A 19,205-nucleotide genomic window follows, 5' to 3' on the forward strand; every position below is an offset into this window, starting at 1 on the left:
GTGCTTGAAAAGTAGTTCAGGTTGCCTGGGGCGTCGACACCCATGGAAGAGTTAATGGAATTGGAAAGGTATATTGATCTGGAGACTAAGGCCTTGAATGACAGGGAAGGAGATAGTACACTCTGATCAGCTGTGGGGTGCTGATGAAGATTTCTAAGCTAAGGAGTAATATCATTGGAACTGCCCACTTTTAGGAAACTTAATTGGTCAGCAGTGTCCAGGATGGGAGCAGACAGGAAGTGGCAGGACTGGTGAGGAGGCTCTATGGCGTCCCAGGCATTGGGAACCCAAACAAAAACTATAAAGAGAGTAGGGGAAGGGGAAACGATATGAAGGTGAGAGTTTGGGTGGTAGAAATGTTACTATTTGGCAGCATACTGAGCGTGAAGGCAGGAAAGGTCATCTCCCGTGGGTTTGCTTTCCTAGCTTATGTCTGTGCTCTCCAAGTCCCTGACACCTGGCTCTTGGTCTTCCTTTCCTGCTCAGCTCTTGTCTTCATCCAGTTTACTTTTGCTTCCAGGGTGATGGTCCAGACCTTGTATTGTCTTGCTCAGCCAGCACATCCTCACAGACAGAACCTTGTCTAGGAATGACGATGGTCACTCTCTGCAATCTTGTTTTTCAAAATGACATTTTTAACCAAGATTCTCTTCCTTTGCACCTCTCCCCTTCCCTCCCTGTGGGCTCCGTCCTCACCCGCTCAACAGCTTGCTTCATCTGTTTTGCCACATCATCTTTATGTGGACTCCAGAGCATTCTGTTCTCAGCTCTTTCTCCCTCTCTCCAGGTGAGGAGTAAATCATAGAGGACGGGAGTGAAAACCACTGCAGGTGCCCAGGCGAGAGCTGAAGATACTGAAAGTGGACAATCAGAGAAGTGAACAGATTCGGGACATTTCAGGGGACAGAGTCAATGGCACAAGATAATGATTCTGTGTGTAGCCAGGGAAGGAAGCGGGACTCAGAGGAATCAAGGGTGACTCATAGGTGCTGGCTTGAGCATTGGTTGTGATGCCATTTTTTGAGATGCAGAAGGTGCAGGTCAAAGAGGCTAAGTGGGGTTGGAATGGGAACAGGGGAGATGGAGCTGGGATTTTGGTTGTAGACATGTTAGGTGTGAGATGTCTACTAGACATCCACGTGGATCTCGGAAGACATAAACTCAGGAGTCATCAACATATAGGTGACATTTAGAGCTAAGGGGATAGGTGAGAATAACCAGGTGGGTTTAGCTACAGAGAAAAGGGAGAAACTGAGCCCTGGGGAATCCACATGTGCGAAGAGTGACAGCGAGCAGAGGACACTGACCAGGAGCAGCCAGGGAGATGGGAGGAGAGCATGGGGTTCAGAAAGTAAGCAAGGACAACAGATCTCAGGGGAGGGAGAGAGCTGTGTTGATGTATATTCCCAAGAGGCAGGGAGTGATAGGGTAGAGATTAAGGGGATTGGAGGTTGTGACCTTAGCAGGAGTGGTTTTGCAACCAGATGGGCTGAGAAGAAGAACAAGGTGTGGGGAAGCAGTGACAGCAAAGGGAAGGAAATCTTCTGGGGCAGTTGCTGGAGGGGCTCTATGGCATCCCAGGCATTGAGAACCCAAACAAAAGCTAGAAAGCTTGAATTGGTGTGTGTTTGAGTATTGAGGGGATGCTGTCATGGAGAGGGAGAAGCTGACGATGCAGAAGAGGGAGGCAGGAATAGTAGGTGCAAAATCTGTCCATGAATGAGGCAATGGGATCTGGTGCACAGGTAGAGGGGTCTGCAGGGACAGCTGGTCCTTTCTAATGAGGGGAAAATGGAATACAGGGGACACATGGTGATGGAAGCTTGCGGACGCTGTCTCTGATTGTTTGTGCTCTCTTGGGCATAGTGAAATGAATGAAGTAAGCAGCTGAGATCGAGGTGTGTGGGGTGGATCTGAGCTGGGGTGTGGTAATACACGCTGAGAATGGCAGAGCAGACTGCCCAAAAAGTGCCTGAAGATGGACAGACAGGGCTCCACTTCTCCTTAATCCTCATGGCTGTGTCCATACCACTTCTTCTCTTTTTCAATCCCAGGTCCTTTGAAGCTCCCGCTTCTTTGCCGCAGTCACCTCAGGGCCCCAAGAGGCCCCCCATCCCTCACTGGAGATTTATGCACCTGGCTCAGTATCTCTTCCTCTCTAACACTTCTTCTGTTCTGCCATCTGCTGCTTTGACCTGTCAGTTCCGTAACAGTTCTGTGATGGTCACTCTCTGCAGTCTGATTCTCAAAATGACTTTTTTAGCCAAGACTCTCTTCCTTCACTCCTCAAGGCTACCCCATGCCTTGAGGTACTTGGGACAGGCATGAGAAGGAGAGCTGCTTCATGGTGAGCAGAGGTGAATGAAGTGTCAGGAGGACCGGGTGAGGCTAAGGGACTTTGCTGGTGGCAGTTAATGGGGAGCAGTGGATGGGGTCAGGGGCCAGGACAGGAGAGAGAGATCCTGTCAGGTTAGTCATGGAGCCTTTGGGGAGTGAGAGTCTGGGAGGTGAGGAATGGCCCAGAGGCTCAGCTATCACTCAAGAGAGCCAAGATTCAAACTGTTTGGCCAGGCTTCAAGGCCCTTCCAGCCTCTGACCCTTCCAGCCTCACTCCTTTGTCTCCTTCAAATTCACTTGGTCCTCTCAGTTGTTTTCCACAGTCACTCACAAATCCATTTCCTTTTTTCCATCCCATCATTCTCTCCCACTTGGACCATGACAGTAGCTTCCAAAATGACTCCCGTTAATATGCCTTCCACATTGTAATTAAAGTCATTGTAATAAAACATAGATTCTGATCTTACATCAACTCCACTTTTAAAAAAATACTTGCTGGCTCCTGTCATTCACAGAATAAAATCCAAACTCCTGTCTTCACAGCAGGTGCACCCAGCAAGTGTTCAGGACTGCACAGCCTGATCTCAGGCTGCTTTTCCAGCCATGTGGCCTGCGTTTCTCTCCTTCATATCTAAAGCCATGCAGGGGTTTTCATCCTGCATGTTCCCTCTCCCTTGAAGCCTTCCTTGGCCCCCGAGGCACAGCCCTCCGTCTCCCTGGGTTCCAGGTGCCCCCATTGCCCTCCTCACGTTGGGCCATAACAGTTGTTTTCTCTCTCTCTCATGAGCTCTTTAAAAGCAGGTGCCGCATCTCATTCATCTTGGAAGATCTAGCTCCAGTTCCTTCCTGATTTAATTCTTGTGAAGGCAAAGGAACCGCCCTTCACCAGATGCCTCTGCTAGGTGCCGAGAGAGGCATGTGATTAGGAGACACCATAGCACTTGAGAGAAGAGCCTTTGAAATAAGGTAACCGAGGCCCAGCCCCTGCTCTTCCACTTTCTGGTTATGGAGCTTGGAGTCAAGTTAATTAGCCTCTCTGACCTTCATTTTCCCCACCTGTAAAATGGTAACATAAAAAACGCCTCCCTAATAGAGCTACACAGGAGATTAAAAGAGATAATTGTTGCCTGTAAAGGGCTTGGTGCAATCCTAGGGCCCCTGTTAAGCACATAGTAAGTGGCAGCTGAATCTGTCCGTCGGTATCCCAGCAACACCCGACAATATCCCACTGGCACCCCCATGATATGTCGTTATCCCCTTAAACTCCACACAGCTCAAACAATAAATTACCTTCTGCCTTCTAACAATGCCTCTCCTCTCCAGTCCCCTTTCCCTCTTCATTAGTTGCACCCTCTTCTCTGTATTATATGGGTTCTCAATCTCCTTTCTTCTTCATTTCTCTCCTGTAGTCCTCCAACCTCATGGATAAAGGAGATTCAGCTGCCACTTACTATGTGCTCAACAGGTGCCCCAGAACTGGGGGCACTGATGGGATATCAAGGGTGCTGATAGGATATCCTATGAAGGTTAAGAAAGGTGTTGGGAATTCAAGCCTAGACCTCTGGAGAGAGATTCAAGGTAACATTACAGACTTTGAGAATTCTGTAGATAGAGATTAGAATTAAAATCCTGGGGAAAATGTGAGTGCCTGGTGAAGGAACGTAGTTAGTGGATGGAAGAGGAAAGCAAGAGGACGTCCTCTGGGAAGTATGTCCACCCCAGGAGCAGATGAGGATGAAGATAAGGCCAATGAAGGAGAAGAGAGCAGAGATCTTTAAAATCCCATTTTCTCCCAGTAGTTTCAAAAGCAGCCGACAATGTTCATCTGAGGTCAGGGCTTTGAATAGAGAGTCACAGTGTTGAATACTTTGTCTCTCTCAAGGGAGAGTGTCTGCATTCTGTGTGTTCTAGAGCCTTCTGAATCACTAATTCTAGGGCCAAGACTGGAGCATGCTGTGCCCATGTGACTCACCCCTTCACCTCTGGGTGACGAGGCAGCATTTGACTTCGTGGAAGCAGCTGGAGTTTTGCATCTGGTCCATCTGCAGGGTCTGGAGTGAGAGGCACTTCAGAGTTGTTATCCAGCTGACGGAATAGGGAAAATTCGCCCCAAGGAGAAGCATACCAGAGCAGGAAGTGGTTTGCTTTACATGGCCACCAGACATTTATCTCAAAAAATGCTACTTGGCTGGGCGCAGTGGCTCACACCTATAATCCCATCTATTTGGGAGGCTGAGGTGGGTGGATCACCTGAGGTCAGGAGTTTGAGACCAGCCTGGATAACATGGAGAAACCCCGTCTCTACTAAAAATAAGAAAAACTTAGCTGGGCGTTGTGGTGGGTGCCTGTAATCCCAGCTACTTGGGAGGCTGAGGCACAAGAATGGCTTGAACCTGGGAAGCGGAGGTTGCAGTGAGCTGAGATCATGCCATTACTCCAACCTGGGGGACAGAGTGAGATTCTGTCTCAAAAAAAAAAAAAAGAAAAAGAAAAAAAGACACTTAAAGAAATAGACTGACCCTCTGGCGAAGAGGACTCATGTTTATTCACTTCTTTAACAGATATTTATTGAGCACCTATTATGTGCTGGGCACTGGAGATACAGCAGTGAATGAAGTGGACAAAAACCCTGCCCTCGTGGAGCTTATGTTCTAGGGTGGGCAGATCAAGGAAACTAAATAAATAATTAACATGTTCAGTGCTGATTAGTGCTATGGAGAAAAGTTGGGCAGCGAAGGGCTAGGACATGTTGATAAGATAGTGGTTACTATTTTAAATTGTTGGGGGGTCAAGAAGAGAATCAGGAAGTAACCCCTGAGTGACCACCTGAAGAAAGGGAGGGAGGCAAGGGTCCCTGAGGTTATCTGGGGGCCAGGTTCCAGGCAGAGAGACGACAGTCTGGCACCCAGCACCGAGGTCATTGAGGGAGCAGAGTCGTAGCCATGAGGTCAGAGGCACAGAAGGGCGGCCATGGTCGCTAGGGCCTTATGGGCTGGGCCCCCAGTGGGAAGAGAAGCCACGGGAGGGTTTGGTGGGAGAACGATGTGGACTGAGTGCTAGCCAGCCTCTGGGCCCCCGGAGGACTCTCCCCTGCATCCAGTCACCCCAGTTATGAGCTCTAATATTTGAGACATAGGTGATGGCCACAAAAACAAACTGGAAACACTTTTGAATGGATTCCTTCTCCTTTCAACATTTGCTGTACATGAGAATAATTTATTTTGTGTTAGGTTATTTGGACTCTTTGACTTCATTCCTTCTGACAAATTTGTGTGTGTACACGTGTACGTGTGTGTATGCACGTGTACGTGTTTGTACACATGCACATAAGCACACTCTTTTATTCACGTGTGTTAACTTGGAACCGACTTTAACTGTTTATTTCAGAGAAGTGACTTTTCATAGAAACCTCTGACCTCTCTAGGTCTCAGTTTCCTCATCAGCATATTGGGGATAAGAAAAGCACGCAGGCAAAGGACCTATCACAGCGCCTAACACACAGTAGGCACTCAGGAAATGGGTTTTCCTATCAGTCCTGTACTGAAATTCTTGCAATTTAAATAACCATTCATTCCTTTTCACCTTTAGACATGACTTTGTACTTTTAGGTAATTATGCCAATGAACACGACATTGAGTTTGGATGACTTCAGTTGACCTAACTTTACTCTTGTTTTGACCTTTAAATTAATTTACTGATGCATCTAAGATAAAATCTGTTCTGTTTATGTAAATGAAGGTGAGGGGATTTTACATACTGCACCAAGAAGAAGCACCTCCACTAAAACAATAAAACTGGGTAAAAGCTGAACAGTCTTGCTAATAAAAAAAAATAGTATGTATTTATTTCGGGTATACACTGATGCACTGTACATTTTTCTCCATCAGGATAGAATAACCTAACTAAAAAGAGGCATACTGATATTTTTCACAGAAGCTATAAGCTTTAAAAAATGTTAATGGCAGAATACTCACGTGTAAATACTGAATTGCTAAAAGCAGGAGCAATTAAGTGTTTAATGTCAACAGAAACATGTTATCTAATGAGCTGTTTTCAGAAGTTAATAATGTGATTAATCACCGATTGATAAAAACTGTGGGGAAAAAGCTCTTCTGTACTAATAGTATTCTGAGCCTAAGGGCAGCCAGATGAGAGGTAGGTCTTGGCTAATGAGGAACCACTTGATGTCAGGGCTTGGTTGAAATCAGAGAGGAAGACTGGCTGGCTCCTCAGGCAGGTCTCACCATGTGGCACTTACTGGTGGGGAGTTCATATTCCAGGGTCTGGGCCTCAGTTTTGCCTAGTGGCCCCCAGGTTCAGCAGGATCAGGAGGATCAACTCATGCTAACAAGGCTTGTAAGAGTTCGATGTATAAACAAGATTGCCAATATATTAATTTAAACTACGGGCCAAACCTACCATAGAGAAGAGACTTCTCCTTTTAACTTGTCAACACTTTTTCTGTCTCAAGTAAATCACATGATGAGCTTTGGCAAATGTATACACCCGTGTAACCCAAGTCTCTATCATGATATAGAGCATGACCATCACCCTGTTGCCCTTTCCAGTTAATTCATCCCAGCCCCCCTCACCCCGAGGCACCTACTGTTTTAATAGCATAGCCTTCCTGCTGCCAATCACTTTGGTTGCTCTTCTTTACTCTGGTTCTGAGAACAGCCTGAGGCTTTTGACTAGACCGAGGCATTTCCAAGCTCCCAGCCAGCTATTCTGGGGGAGATCCATCTGCTCATGTTACATTTTACTTGTTGCTCACTCTCAGGGTGACTACACTACAATCTTGAGAGTCATTTCTCTGTGGCTTTTGCCTCCTGATTCCAGCACACATTTCTAATCCGCACGTTTCTGCTCTTCACTTTTCTTTTGACTTGTGGACGTCACCTGTGGGGAAAATTGTTACTGATCCATCTTTTTCTCTTCTTTCTCTCAGTAGTAGTGAACCCTAGCATTTACTGAGCAGCTACTAGGGACCACACCAAAAACACTACAAAGTGACAGCCTATTTTACAGATGAGGAAACTGAGACTCAGGGAGCTTAAGTCACTTGTCCAAGGTCACACGGCTGCGGAGGTGGAGGCTTTCTAACCCCAAACCCTTTTAACCCCCCATATCCTTCTGTCCGTGACTTGGGACTGGGGTGGGGGGTTATGTCTGGGTTGCTTTCCTCTTCCCAGTGCTGCTTGTCATGTCCCTCCTGCTGGCTCTTTCCCACAGCCGTGGTGAAGAACCCACCCAATAACCTGTGGATCATCGCTGCAGTGCTGGCGCCCATCGCCGTGGTCACCGTCATCATCATCATCATCACTGCAGTGCTCTGCAGGAAGAACAAGAATGACTTCAAGCCCGACACCATGATAAACCTACCGCAGAGAGCAAAGGTATATGCAAGTGGTGGGGAGAGGGGCAGGAGCACAGGCCTGCGGGAGCTCGGCCTGCCGTTCCCTCTTGCCTTTTGAGGCCATTGCAAGAGCCTGCAGAAACATCAGGGCAGGTCCTCATTTTGAAGGAGACCCTTCCTTTTAGCCTCAGGACCTGATGGCTCGTGGTTATCTGATGCCCATTCTGTCATCAGTGCTTCCAAGCGCTTTATATATAGCAGCTCTCTAATTCTCACAGCTGCCCTTGGAGGAAGGACTATTATTTTACAGATGAGGAAACCAAGGCATAGAAAACTACAAGCTAAAGAGACCTGAAAGGGATTTTAGAGATAATGTAATCAGACTCCCTCCTTTCACCCATGAAAAGCAACTCTTTCAAGGTCATATGATTAGTAAGTGGCAGAACTGCTGGTAGAATCAGGTCTGCCATGTTCTGAACGTTGTGGTCCACAGATTTATATGCTGAAATTCTGACCCCCAATGTGATGGTTTTAGGAGATAGGGCCTTTGGGAGGTGATTAGGTCATGAGGGTGAAACCCCCAGGAATGAGATTAATGCCCTTAAAAAAGAGGCCCTAGAGAGCTTCCTTGCCTCTTTAACCACGTGAAGATACAAGACGTTGGCAGCCTGCAGCCCAGAAGAGGTCCCTCACCTCTGACCATCCTGGCACCTTGATCTTGGACTTCCCAGCCTCCAGAATTGTGAGAAATAAACTTCTGTCGTTTATAGGCCACCCAGTCTGTGGTATTTTGTTACAACAGCCCATACTGACTTAGACAAAGTCTCTTGGCTCCTAATGCAAGGCTCTCTGGAGCACATGCTTGGTTGGAGTGACATCTTCAGAGGCCACCATGATGGAGAAGCTGCAGGACTTTGGATGGGCAGCCAGAAACCCCCGTTCAGTGGCTCCACTGAAGCCTGTCCTGGAGCCCCACCCACCCACTGTGGCCTCCACATCTCTGTACCACCCACCTCCAGTGACTGGGAGAGAAATGGACTAGGACATGCTGCAGGCTGATTACCCGGTCACGTTGCTCCCTTCATGATATTCCATGAGGGAAATAACTAACTGTCATACCTGATGCTTAAATAATGCCTTACAGTTTGCTGGGCTCCTCGAGGTCTGTCACCTCGTTTGTTCATCACAGCAGCCTTATGAGGTAGCTCGTAGTCAGGGAAGGTTTTATTATCTTCATTTTACTGCCAAAACACCCAAGGGAAAGAGAGACTTCGGGATTTGTCCAAAGTCATGCTAGCAGCAGAGGGGTGACTGAGGCTCACATCCGAGTCTTGGAGCATTTTCTCCATTATACACCTACCTGAACCCTGAGATTTGGCATTTAGAATCCTTTTCCAGCTCTGAAGATCTGAGCTTTGTCCAACTGTGTAGGAATGAAACGGCGAACTACCCCTCATATTCCAGAGCCATTGGAATGCGTGTCAGCCATGGAGATTGTCCTTGCGGAGGTCACGCATGCCTTAGTTCTTTCTTGATGATCACACCTCGCTTCAGCAAAAGAAATCAAAGGATTTTATTGTTTGTTAAACTGATACAACTTTTTTGATGCTGCAGCTTGATTAGATACTCTGTCTATTGAAGAGCTAAACCCCAAAGCGTGGTGTTCTGTTTCCGTTGACACAAAGGCACCTGCCTCCCAGACACAGCAGGATGTTGGTAAGAAGTGTACATTGGAATTGCCCAAGCAGTGAAAGATGAAACTCTTCCAAGAGTATGTATTTCAGTTGGGCACTGTGGCTCACGCCTGTAATCCCAGCACTTTGGGAGGCCGAGGGCAGATCACCTGAGGTCAGGAGTTCGAGACCAGCCTGACCAACATGGAGAAACCCCATCTCTACTAAAAATACAAAATTAGCCGGGTGTGGTGGCACATGTCTACTTGGGAGGCTGATGCAGGAGAATTGTTGGAACCTGGGAGGCAGAGGTTGTGGTGAGCCAAGATCACGCCATTGCACTCTAGCCTGGGCAACAAGAGCAAAACTCCATCTCAAAAAAAAAAAAAAAAGAGTGTGTATTTCATCTCCATCTCAGCTTAGTTACAACATAAGCCTTTTACACATAATGGTAATAACCAGAATCTAACTGTACCCACATCCAGGAATATAAAACATGCCATACTGAGATTGTAAGAGGCATGTTTATGTTATAGATTAGACCAAAATTATACTAATCTGCCAAAATGAGTTGGGCAACACATGATTTCCACATAGCTTCTGTCTTGAAGGCTGTCTGAAGCTAGGACAGATGAGCATTTGTGGTTTTCCGTAGCTCCTTCTGTGTCCTACTCTGTACATAGGGCTTTGTGAGATACCTGGCTGACATTGAACGTCAAGCAAATTTATGTTCCATGAGATGATTGAATTCACTTGTGTGCGGTGGAGCTGGTTGGTTTCCCCCTCCATGAGGCTGTGCTACATACTTTGATTCCCAAAGCCCTTTTATCATGGGAAACCAGCAGGATGGAACTGCCTCCTGCTTACTGCGGTTCTTCTGCCATTACAACCCAGGGCACTGCAGTGTTGGAGAGAGGAGAGAGCTTCCTACATCACTTCTCACCACCTTGTGTGTGTGAACAGAATTCAATTAACGTGAAGGGACGAGGCAGAACAAAAATGTTAGCCTTCACCACCAATCCATAGACTAGGAGGACGGTCCTGGGGACATCGCTACATCTTTAGAATTCAGGCTACAGTGCCAGAGGGCAGTCCCAGGGATCCTTCCCGAGACTCAGTAATAAACTTAACATGCTAAGCAGAGGAGGTGAGTGTGGCTTTCCTGGGAGCTGAGGCCAGGGTATGGATACCCTCACCCTTCTTCAGAGACAAGGTACCATGGACTACCCCATTCCCATTGTTGTCAGGTGGGCTTCTGCAGGTAGAATGGTGAAAAATGATACATGCAAGAGGGCCAGCATCATGACTTTTGTCACCTCCTTTCTTCCTAGTTCACAACTCTTTACTCTGTCATTGGATGTACAGCCGTTTTTCTAGTTTTTCCCTTCATAGAATTGAAGAGATCATGTTTCCCTGGAAGAGGCCACCTTAGGAGAGGGTATATAGGACCATATTCAGATGCAGGATGGAGCGTGAAGGGTCTGTAATCTTTTGCATGAACATCTGCTTTGGACAGGCCAGTCATGCCCTAAGAACAGCCAGTGGCTTCTTCTTTCCCACTACTATCTGTAGGATGCTATCTATAGGGTATCTATAGGATAACTTACCCAGCTCTGTGAGCCTAGGTAAGTTGCTTAACCTCTCTAAACCTCAGTTGCTTCATCTGTAAACTGGGAACTCATGATAATACCTACCTTCTTGAACTATAGTGAAGATGCAATGACATAAGTTATGTACTGTGTTTAGTACTGTGCCATTAATATCAAATGAGGCTGAAACTGAGCTCCTTGAGGGTGAGGAACCAGTTTATTTAACTTTATATTTTCAGCACCAAGGACAGTCCCTTTTGTTGGAACAATAGAAAAGTTCAACATCAGGAAAGTTACTTAACCTCTGTGCCTCAATTTTTCCATCTGTAAAATGGAGATATAACAATAATCGTATATAGAGTGTTGTGAGGATTAGGTGAGTTAATATATATACATCGCCTTGAGATATGTCTGGTACATAATAAATACTACCTGTAAGCTAGCTTTTATTGTTACCCATGCTTTTTTTCTGAAAAGGTCTTGGCAGTGTATCCACCATTGAAATTTTTGGAGATTATTTTGATTTGATAATTTTATAAAACTAACTGAAGTAACTGTAGCTACTTCATGATATTTTATTATTGGGGTTAGGAGTCACTAATGTGTCCAATGGGCAATTGATTAATCTCACGTAATTTTCCAGTTGAAAGCTAAAAGACCAGTACCCTGGAAGTCAGAAGAGTGAGGGAGTAGTAGTCTTAAGTCCTGCGCCACTTAGCTGTGTGATCTTGTGCAAGTCACTGAACCTCTCTGAGCTTTTGTTTTCTTATCTGTGAAATGAAGGCTGTGGTGTTTGCCTTGCTTACTTCACAGGTTTGTTGCAGGATGAGATATCAGTGTTTTGCATGCTGTAAGTACCAAACATACACAGGGATTGTTGTGATTAATAACACAGGTGTAATTAACCTAATAGCAATGGCCACCTGTTAAGCTCGGAAGTTCTTAATATCTTTCTTTGTGTACATCATCCCTCATTGACTCAATCACCTGAAATATCCAGTGGATAACTTTAACTCAGTGTGAAAGGTAAAGGGTGAAATCCAGAGGGAGGAGACAGAAAGCGGGAGATGGGACCAAAGCCAGCTTTCCCTATCATTAGGTTCTTGGGAAGTCTTAGCTGCTATTGGAGCCTCCCACTTCCTCACAAACAGGCCAGGAGTGTTGCACAGGAGCCAGGCCATGTACAGCAGGAGATGCTAACCAAGATAGGAAGCTGCAGAAGGAAAGGGACGTCAGTGGGAAGACTCATCAAATAGTGGTTAGATGTTCCAGCTCTGGGTCACATAGTCCTAGGTTCAAATGCTGACTCCATCAGAGCTCTGTGAGCCTGGGTAAGCTGCTTAACCTCTCTAAACCTCAGTTGCTTCATCTGTAAACTGGTGAAACTGTAGTTTAAACTAGTAGTGAAACTGTAGTGTAAACTGGTAGGTATTATCATGAGATTATCTCATGATAATACCTACCTTCTTGAGCTATAGTGAAGACGCAATGATATAAGTTGTTTACTGTGTTTAGTACTGTGCCATTAATATCAAATGAGGCTGAAACTGAGCCCCTTGAGGGTGAGGAACCAGTTATTTAACTTTGTATGTTCAGCACCAAGGACAGTCCCTATCGTTGGAACAAAACTGAATATGATAATGGGGGCATGAGGGTGTGGTACAGAAGGGGCCAACGGGACATGAGACTGGGCAGGCAAGTTCAGCTGCCATGTGAAGGGCTTTGAATGCCTCCCCAAAGCATTTGGGGAGACATTCAAGGCCCTTTATCTTTTAAATGAGGGAGTGATGCAACCATATGTGTTTTAAGGGAGATAATTTTGGAAGCTCATCAGGGGTAGGCCTGGAAACGAGCTAAATTGGAAGCAACAAGACTGAGGCAGGAGATAGTGAAACAGTGGACCTGGGGAGTAAAAGTCAGCTTCCAGAAACATTTCAGACATTGAATCTAATTGGTGACCAATTGGTTGTGGAAGGAGCAGGCAATTCAGTATTTGAGGGACATTACCAAGTCATCTGAAGGCTCTCTTCTGTTTCTTGTAGGCCAGGTTCAGGATAGGAAAATAACAGAGACTGCCTTCCCTCAGCAAACACTGTTTCAGAAACGCAGTCCCAGGTCCTGGCCTCAGAATGTCACTGATCACCACATAGGTCAGAGTGTATGTCTCAGAGAAGAGAAGCAGGTGATCGCACTTCCCAGAGTGAGTTTCTCAGGGAACTGGGGGAACTGTCCATGGCAAAGCTATAGGCAGCCTCAAATAAAAAAGCCTTGTTGGAGGTAGCAATAAAACTCCATCCTATTCTGAGACACAGTGGTGAGATTTGACAGCTTAGGCCACAGTTGTAGACTGGATTGTTAAATCCGCTGGAACCTTCCTGTTGTATTTCTTAGCTAAATTAGCTGCTGAAGGAGGGGCTGCTGATCATATCAAGTTCTGATATACTCTAAATGACAGAGGTTGAATTTCATCTGCAAGTTTTCTTGAAAAAACTCACTGCTGTCCATTTCACCTGGACTATGATTTATCAGGAAAGCAAAAGTAATAACTAATATTCATTGAGTACTTACTATTGGCTAGGCACTTATCTAAGTGCTGAACTTGAATTTCTTATTTAATCCTTACAGCATTCCCTTAAGAGTGGTTACATTTTGCTCTCACAGATGTGTAAATTTTATCCTGTTTGTACTATTATCTCCAATTAATGTAATAACAATGGCCATCTTTTAAGCTTGATCAAGAAACTGATGTGCAGAGAGTTTCAGTGACTTACCCAAGGTCACTCAGCTAATGAATGGCGGAGCCAGGATTTGGACCCAGGCAATCTGCTTTTGAAACTGCCACTTTTACCCACCCCACTGTCCTGCCTCAAATCTGTATTGTACTGCTTTGGGGTATAAAGCGGAATAGAGGCACTTTCAGGAATTGTTTAAATATGCCTCTTGGTTTTTATTACCACACTACTAGATGTCTGTTGGATTTTGTTCAGAGCTGCCTTATGCACTTGGGATTTCAGACACTGTGCAATAAAACCTTGCCAGTTTCTCGGGAATGAATTATAGGAGAGCCAGCCTACTTAAGGGAGAAGTCTGGATTAAAGAGTGACTCCATACATTATTAATGATTGTATGGCTTCGCATGTGATAGCACACTTCCCTCTGTTCAGATCTGTGGTCCACTTTAATACTCAAGGGTGGTAGAGGTAAAGCAGATAGGATTATCTTCATTTCTCAGATGAAAAAATTGAGGTTCAGAGTTCAAGTGACTTGGCAAAGTCACACACATGCTATTACACATAAAGCTATACAAGAATGGAGTGAAGGGGTAACCAAGTATTTCTAGGCAGGAGGTGATCCACAGGATTGATTTAATGTATTAATTGAGTTGTTTCTCATTTGCAGCATCCATTGACTTAAAATTCATGTTTTAAAATCTTTGAAAGAGGTTTGTTCTTAAATACCTGTTTACATGTTGTTTACAGTCTTTGTTTTTCTGAGCAAGTCTTATCTGTAGAGATTCTGTAGCTGGATGGAATTAACATGGATTCTGATTTTGAAGACATGGAAATAATGATGGGGATTTGAGTTAACTCTTGTTTATTAATTAGAAAGCTAAGTTTGGTCCCATCATTGTACTTTGCTGCCTGTCATCTCTTAAATCCATGGTTAGAGTCACACTTCACTAGAAATATGACTGCAAATCTGTTTCCTCTTTGCAGCCTGTGCAAGGCTTTGATTATGCCAAGCAACACCTGGGCCAGCAAGGGGCAGATGAGGAGGTCATCCCTGTGACTCAGGAGACGGTGGTCCTCCCACTGCCCATTAGAGATGCTCCTCAGGAAAGAGACGTTGCTCAGGATGGAAGCACCATCAAGACTGCCAAATCCACTGAAACCAGGAAGAGGTAGGCATGGGGCTGACTTCTGCCTCTCTGTGTCAGCAAGATAAATAATTGATGATGAGAAAAGCTGATGCCCTAAAGTTAATTGCATGGTTCTGTTTAAAAATTCCCCTTCATGCTGATTTTGAATATTTGAAAAGATACTAAAGGAGATTATGAGAATCACAATACCTGCTTAGCCTGGGCCATCCTTTGTAAGCTTTTATGTCACTGATAACCACAACAGCAGAGATTTAGTTCTTATATTTACTATAGCAAATTAGCACTGATGTCACACTTACATTTTAAACTTATATTAAAAGCAGTGCCTTTGATTCAGTATAGCTGTATTTTATCTGGCAATTTCTCAATAGGGGTTTCTGATTTCAGCTAAAACCATATATTTAATTTATACTATAAGCAGAGCACTTTGACAGACATCCCTTTAGGACTACAAAAACGTGTAAGATTGATTTGTGACCCCAGGAGTCTCATGATGGAGGAGGCAGAGAGATAAATAACTGGTATACCGAGCATGAGGTGCCGGTGCCAATACTGGATACTGCAGGGCTGTAGCAAAGACAGGAGGAAGAACTTAATTCTGAACAGGGAAAACCTCATGGAGAAGGTTATCCTTTAGCTGAGCCTTGAAAAGTGAGTGGGATCTGAATAGTTGGGAAGATATAAGGGCATCTAGTCTAAAAAGAGTGGGGAGAGAAGAGGCACATGTATATTCTCTAAACGGTGAGTGTCTCCAGAGTTTAGAGTTCATAGTGGCTGGGTGTAATGAAAAATAAAACCAGAAGATAGATTAAAATTTTGGAAAGTCTTGACTGCCTGGCTAAGGCGTCTGACCTTTATTATCTAGGCAATGGGGAGCCACTGAAAGGTCTTTCAGAAGACAGTGATGTTAACCTATATGTTAGAAGGATACTTTGATGGCAATGTGGATGAGGGATGGGAGAGGTTAGTTTAGAGGCCAAGAGACTCACTGTAAGGACTTTGCAATAGCCTTATAGAGATAATGAACCCTATGGCAGGCCCTGTTGGCTGGCTAAACCGACATGCGTTGCCAACTCCCTTCTTCCTTGTTGCCTGAGACCACTGTAAAGACTGAAAAAGCTACATCATCCATGTCTCCTTCCTTTGTCCCCTCCCTTTACCTAACATGTGTATTGATCATTTGCTGTTTATCAGGCGCTGGGGATATTGCTGTGAACAAGACAAAGTTACTGTTCTTGGGCAGCTTATAATCTGGTGAGGAGAGACAGATAATAAACAAATAGAGAAACAGGTAAAATCTATCTATTTCTGGATCAGGTGGTGATGAGTACAAAGAAGAAAACCAAAGCATAGTTAAGGGATAGAGAAATGGAGAAGGAGACATAGTGCTATTTTAGCTAGGAAACTAAGGAAGACTTCTTTTTTTTTTTTTTTTGAGACGGAGTCTCGCTCTGTCGCCCGGGCTGGAGTGCAGTGGCCGGATCTCAGCTCACTGCAAGCTCCGCCTCCCGGGTTTTCGCCATTCTCCTGCCTCAGCCTCCCGAGTAGCTGGGACTACAGACGCCCGCCACCTCGCCCAGCTAGCTTTTTGTATTTTTTAGTAGAGACGGGGTTTCACCGTGTTAGCCAGGATGGTCTCGATCTCCTGACCTCGTGATCCGCCCGTCTCGGCCTCCCAAAGTGCTGGGATTACAGGCTTGAGCCATCGCGCCCGGCCAGGAAGACTTCTTTGATAAAGTGACATTTGAGAAAGACCTGATTGAAATGAGGTATAAACCACAAGGTTATCTGCAGGAGGAATGTACCAAGCAGATGAAACAGTATTTGCATCGCCCAGAGGAGGGAACATCTTGACATGCTTAAGGAAAAGCAGGATCAAGGGGGCTGGCATGAACTAGGGAGGAAGTGGTGGCAGATGAGGCCGGCAAGTTGCTGGAGGTTGATTATGTCAGGCTTTACAGACCAAAGTCAGGACTTGGGATTTTATTGTGAATAAAGATCAGATGTCATTGGGGGGTTTTGAGAAAAGCAATGACATGATGTGACTTGCAGTTTTAAAGGCTCACTTTGGGCTGGGTACATGGCTCACACATGTAATCCCAGCACTTTGAGAGGCCAAGGCAGGAGGATCACTTGAAGCCAGGAGTTCGAGACCAACCTGGGCAACCAAGCAAGACCTCATCTCTACAAAATAAAATTATATAAAAACATTAGCCAGGTGTAGTGGTATGTACCTGTAGTTCCAGCTACTGGGAAGGCTGAGGTGAGAGGATGGCTTGAGTGCAGGAATTCAAGGCTGCAGGGAGCTGTGATTGTGCCATTGCACTCCAGCCTGGATGACAGAGCGAGGCCTTGTCTCAAAATAAAATTAAGTTAAAATAAATACAACAGGCTCAGTTTGGCTGCTGTGTGGCAAACAGACTGTAGGGATGCAGAGTAGACTCAGGGAGACCCTTTACAAGGCTACCGCCATGACCTAGGTAAGAGACGATGGTGTCATCGGATGGTGTGAGAGGTGGTTGGAATTTAGAGATATTTTGAAGGAAGAGCTGAAAAGATTTGCTGATAGATTCTTGTGGAGTGCCAGAAGTGGAGAGGAGTGAATTTGCCATATATTGTGCTGGGGGATACTGGAGGAGAAGTAGTTTGTAGGGGATGGTCAAGAGTTTGAGTGTGGACATGTTACATTTGAGATGCTCATTAGATATATGAGTGGAGATGTTGAGAACTCAGTTAACCTTGAGTCTGGAGTTTAGAGGAGAGGTCCAGGGTAGAGATATAAATGTAGGAGTTGTCAGTGTGTAATTACTCTGTGAGATGGGGAGGGATCACCTAGGAGAGTACAGATAGAGAAAAGAAAAGATCCAGGAACTGAACCCTGGAACATTGTCATGATTAGAGGTCCAGCAGATGAGGAAGAATCAACAAAGAAAAAGGAATAGTGTCAGGAAGAAGGGCATGAGAAGAATCAGAAGAACAAAGAGAGTAAGATCCAAAAAGCCAAGAGAAGGAAGTAATTTGAGAAGGAAGGAGGGATCATCTGTATCAATTACCCACATTTTGTACTGGAATCAAGCAACAAGACTGCATATTTTCTTCCAAGAACTCTTGGTACCTCAGAAAGAGGTACAGAGGAACAGAGGGTTGGATTTCAGCTTGTGCAGGAAAGAAGGTTGGGGCATGTGGATTAGTTATCTATTGCTCCATAACAAACCACTCCAAAGCTTAATAACTTAACCATTTTTTTAGCTCATTATTTTGGTGGGTCAGCACATTGGGCTGAGCTCAGCTAGATGGTTCTTCTGGTCTGAGCTAGGCTTGGCTGACCTTAGCTGCACCTGCTTATGCATCTCCAGTCAGGTGACAGATCAGCTGGGCTGACTTGTTGATACTAATCTTATCAGGAATACCCCAGGAAGCAAGGGCCTTTGTCCATGTGGTTTCTCGTCCTCTAGCAGGCTAGTCCTGGCTTTCTCACAATGTGGTTGCAGGGCAGCAAGGAAAAAAAGCAAAACAACAACAACAACAAAAACACCCAAAGCATAAGCATTTCTCAAATCTTTGCTTGTGTCGTGGTTGCTACTGTCCTCTTGGATAAAGCAAGTCTCATGGTTGAGTCCAGACTCAGCATGAGAGGAGAGTACCCAAAGCTTATTGACAGAGAGGTATGAACATGTTAGGACCATTACTGTAATCATGCACCCAACATGAGAGAGCATAAGCAGAGCAGAGCTGAAATGTACAGAGAGGCAATAGATGATTTACCTGAATTGACTTGCAAGTAGTATTACCTACAGCTATTATTCTCATCATGATCTTTGCCAAATACAACAAAGGCTTATTAATAACTTATTTATCACCTATTTAGAGGACACTGAAAAGAAATAAATAGTGTTACTAAAATTAGGATATGAACATAGTACTTTCAGGAAGAATAAAAATTATTTTTCACCCATTCTAGTTGAATAATTTAAATTACATAAAGTTTTCTTTAATTTTTTTTTAGAATAAGCACTTCTTGGATTAGCCAGGAATCTACTCTTGCTAATCACATTCAATTACCCCCAAATTTTTAGTAAGAAATATTAACTGAGGAAACAAATACAGATGAAGAAGATAATATCTATATTCCTGAAGGATTTCTATATTTGCTTCATAATTTTTTCTTTTTCAAGACAGGAGCTCATTCTGTTGCCCAGGCTGGAGTGCGGTGGGCAGATCTTAGCTCACTGCAACCTCTGCCTCCCGGGTTCAAGCAATTCCCCTGCCTCAGCCTCCTGAGTAGCTGGGATTATAGGCATGTGCCACCATGCCTGGCTAATTTTTGTGTTTTTTTGGTAGAGATGGAGTTTCACCATGTTGGCCAGGCT

At 44.9% G+C, this 19,205-nt stretch overlaps 1 protein-coding gene across 1 annotated transcript in view; it reads left to right on the top strand.

Annotated features, from left to right (window-relative positions):
- The window catches only part of KIAA1549L (KIAA1549-like ortholog), a 134,188-nt gene that overhangs the window by 35,021 nt on the left and 79,962 nt on the right, over positions 1 to 19,205 (top strand). The window contains exons 10-11 of the mRNA XM_011936378.1: positions 7,570 to 7,733; positions 14,672 to 14,856. Coding sequence (XP_011791768.1) covers positions 7,570 to 7,733; positions 14,672 to 14,856 — 349 coding nt within the window. The remainder of the gene's footprint in view (positions 1 to 7,569; positions 7,734 to 14,671; positions 14,857 to 19,205) is intronic.

The sequence above is a fragment of the Colobus angolensis genome, unplaced genomic scaffold, assembly GCF_000951035.1.
Source record: "Colobus angolensis palliatus isolate OR3802 unplaced genomic scaffold, Cang.pa_1.0 Scaffold152, whole genome shotgun sequence".
NCBI classification, from domain to species: domain Eukaryota; kingdom Metazoa; phylum Chordata; class Mammalia; order Primates; family Cercopithecidae; genus Colobus; species Colobus angolensis.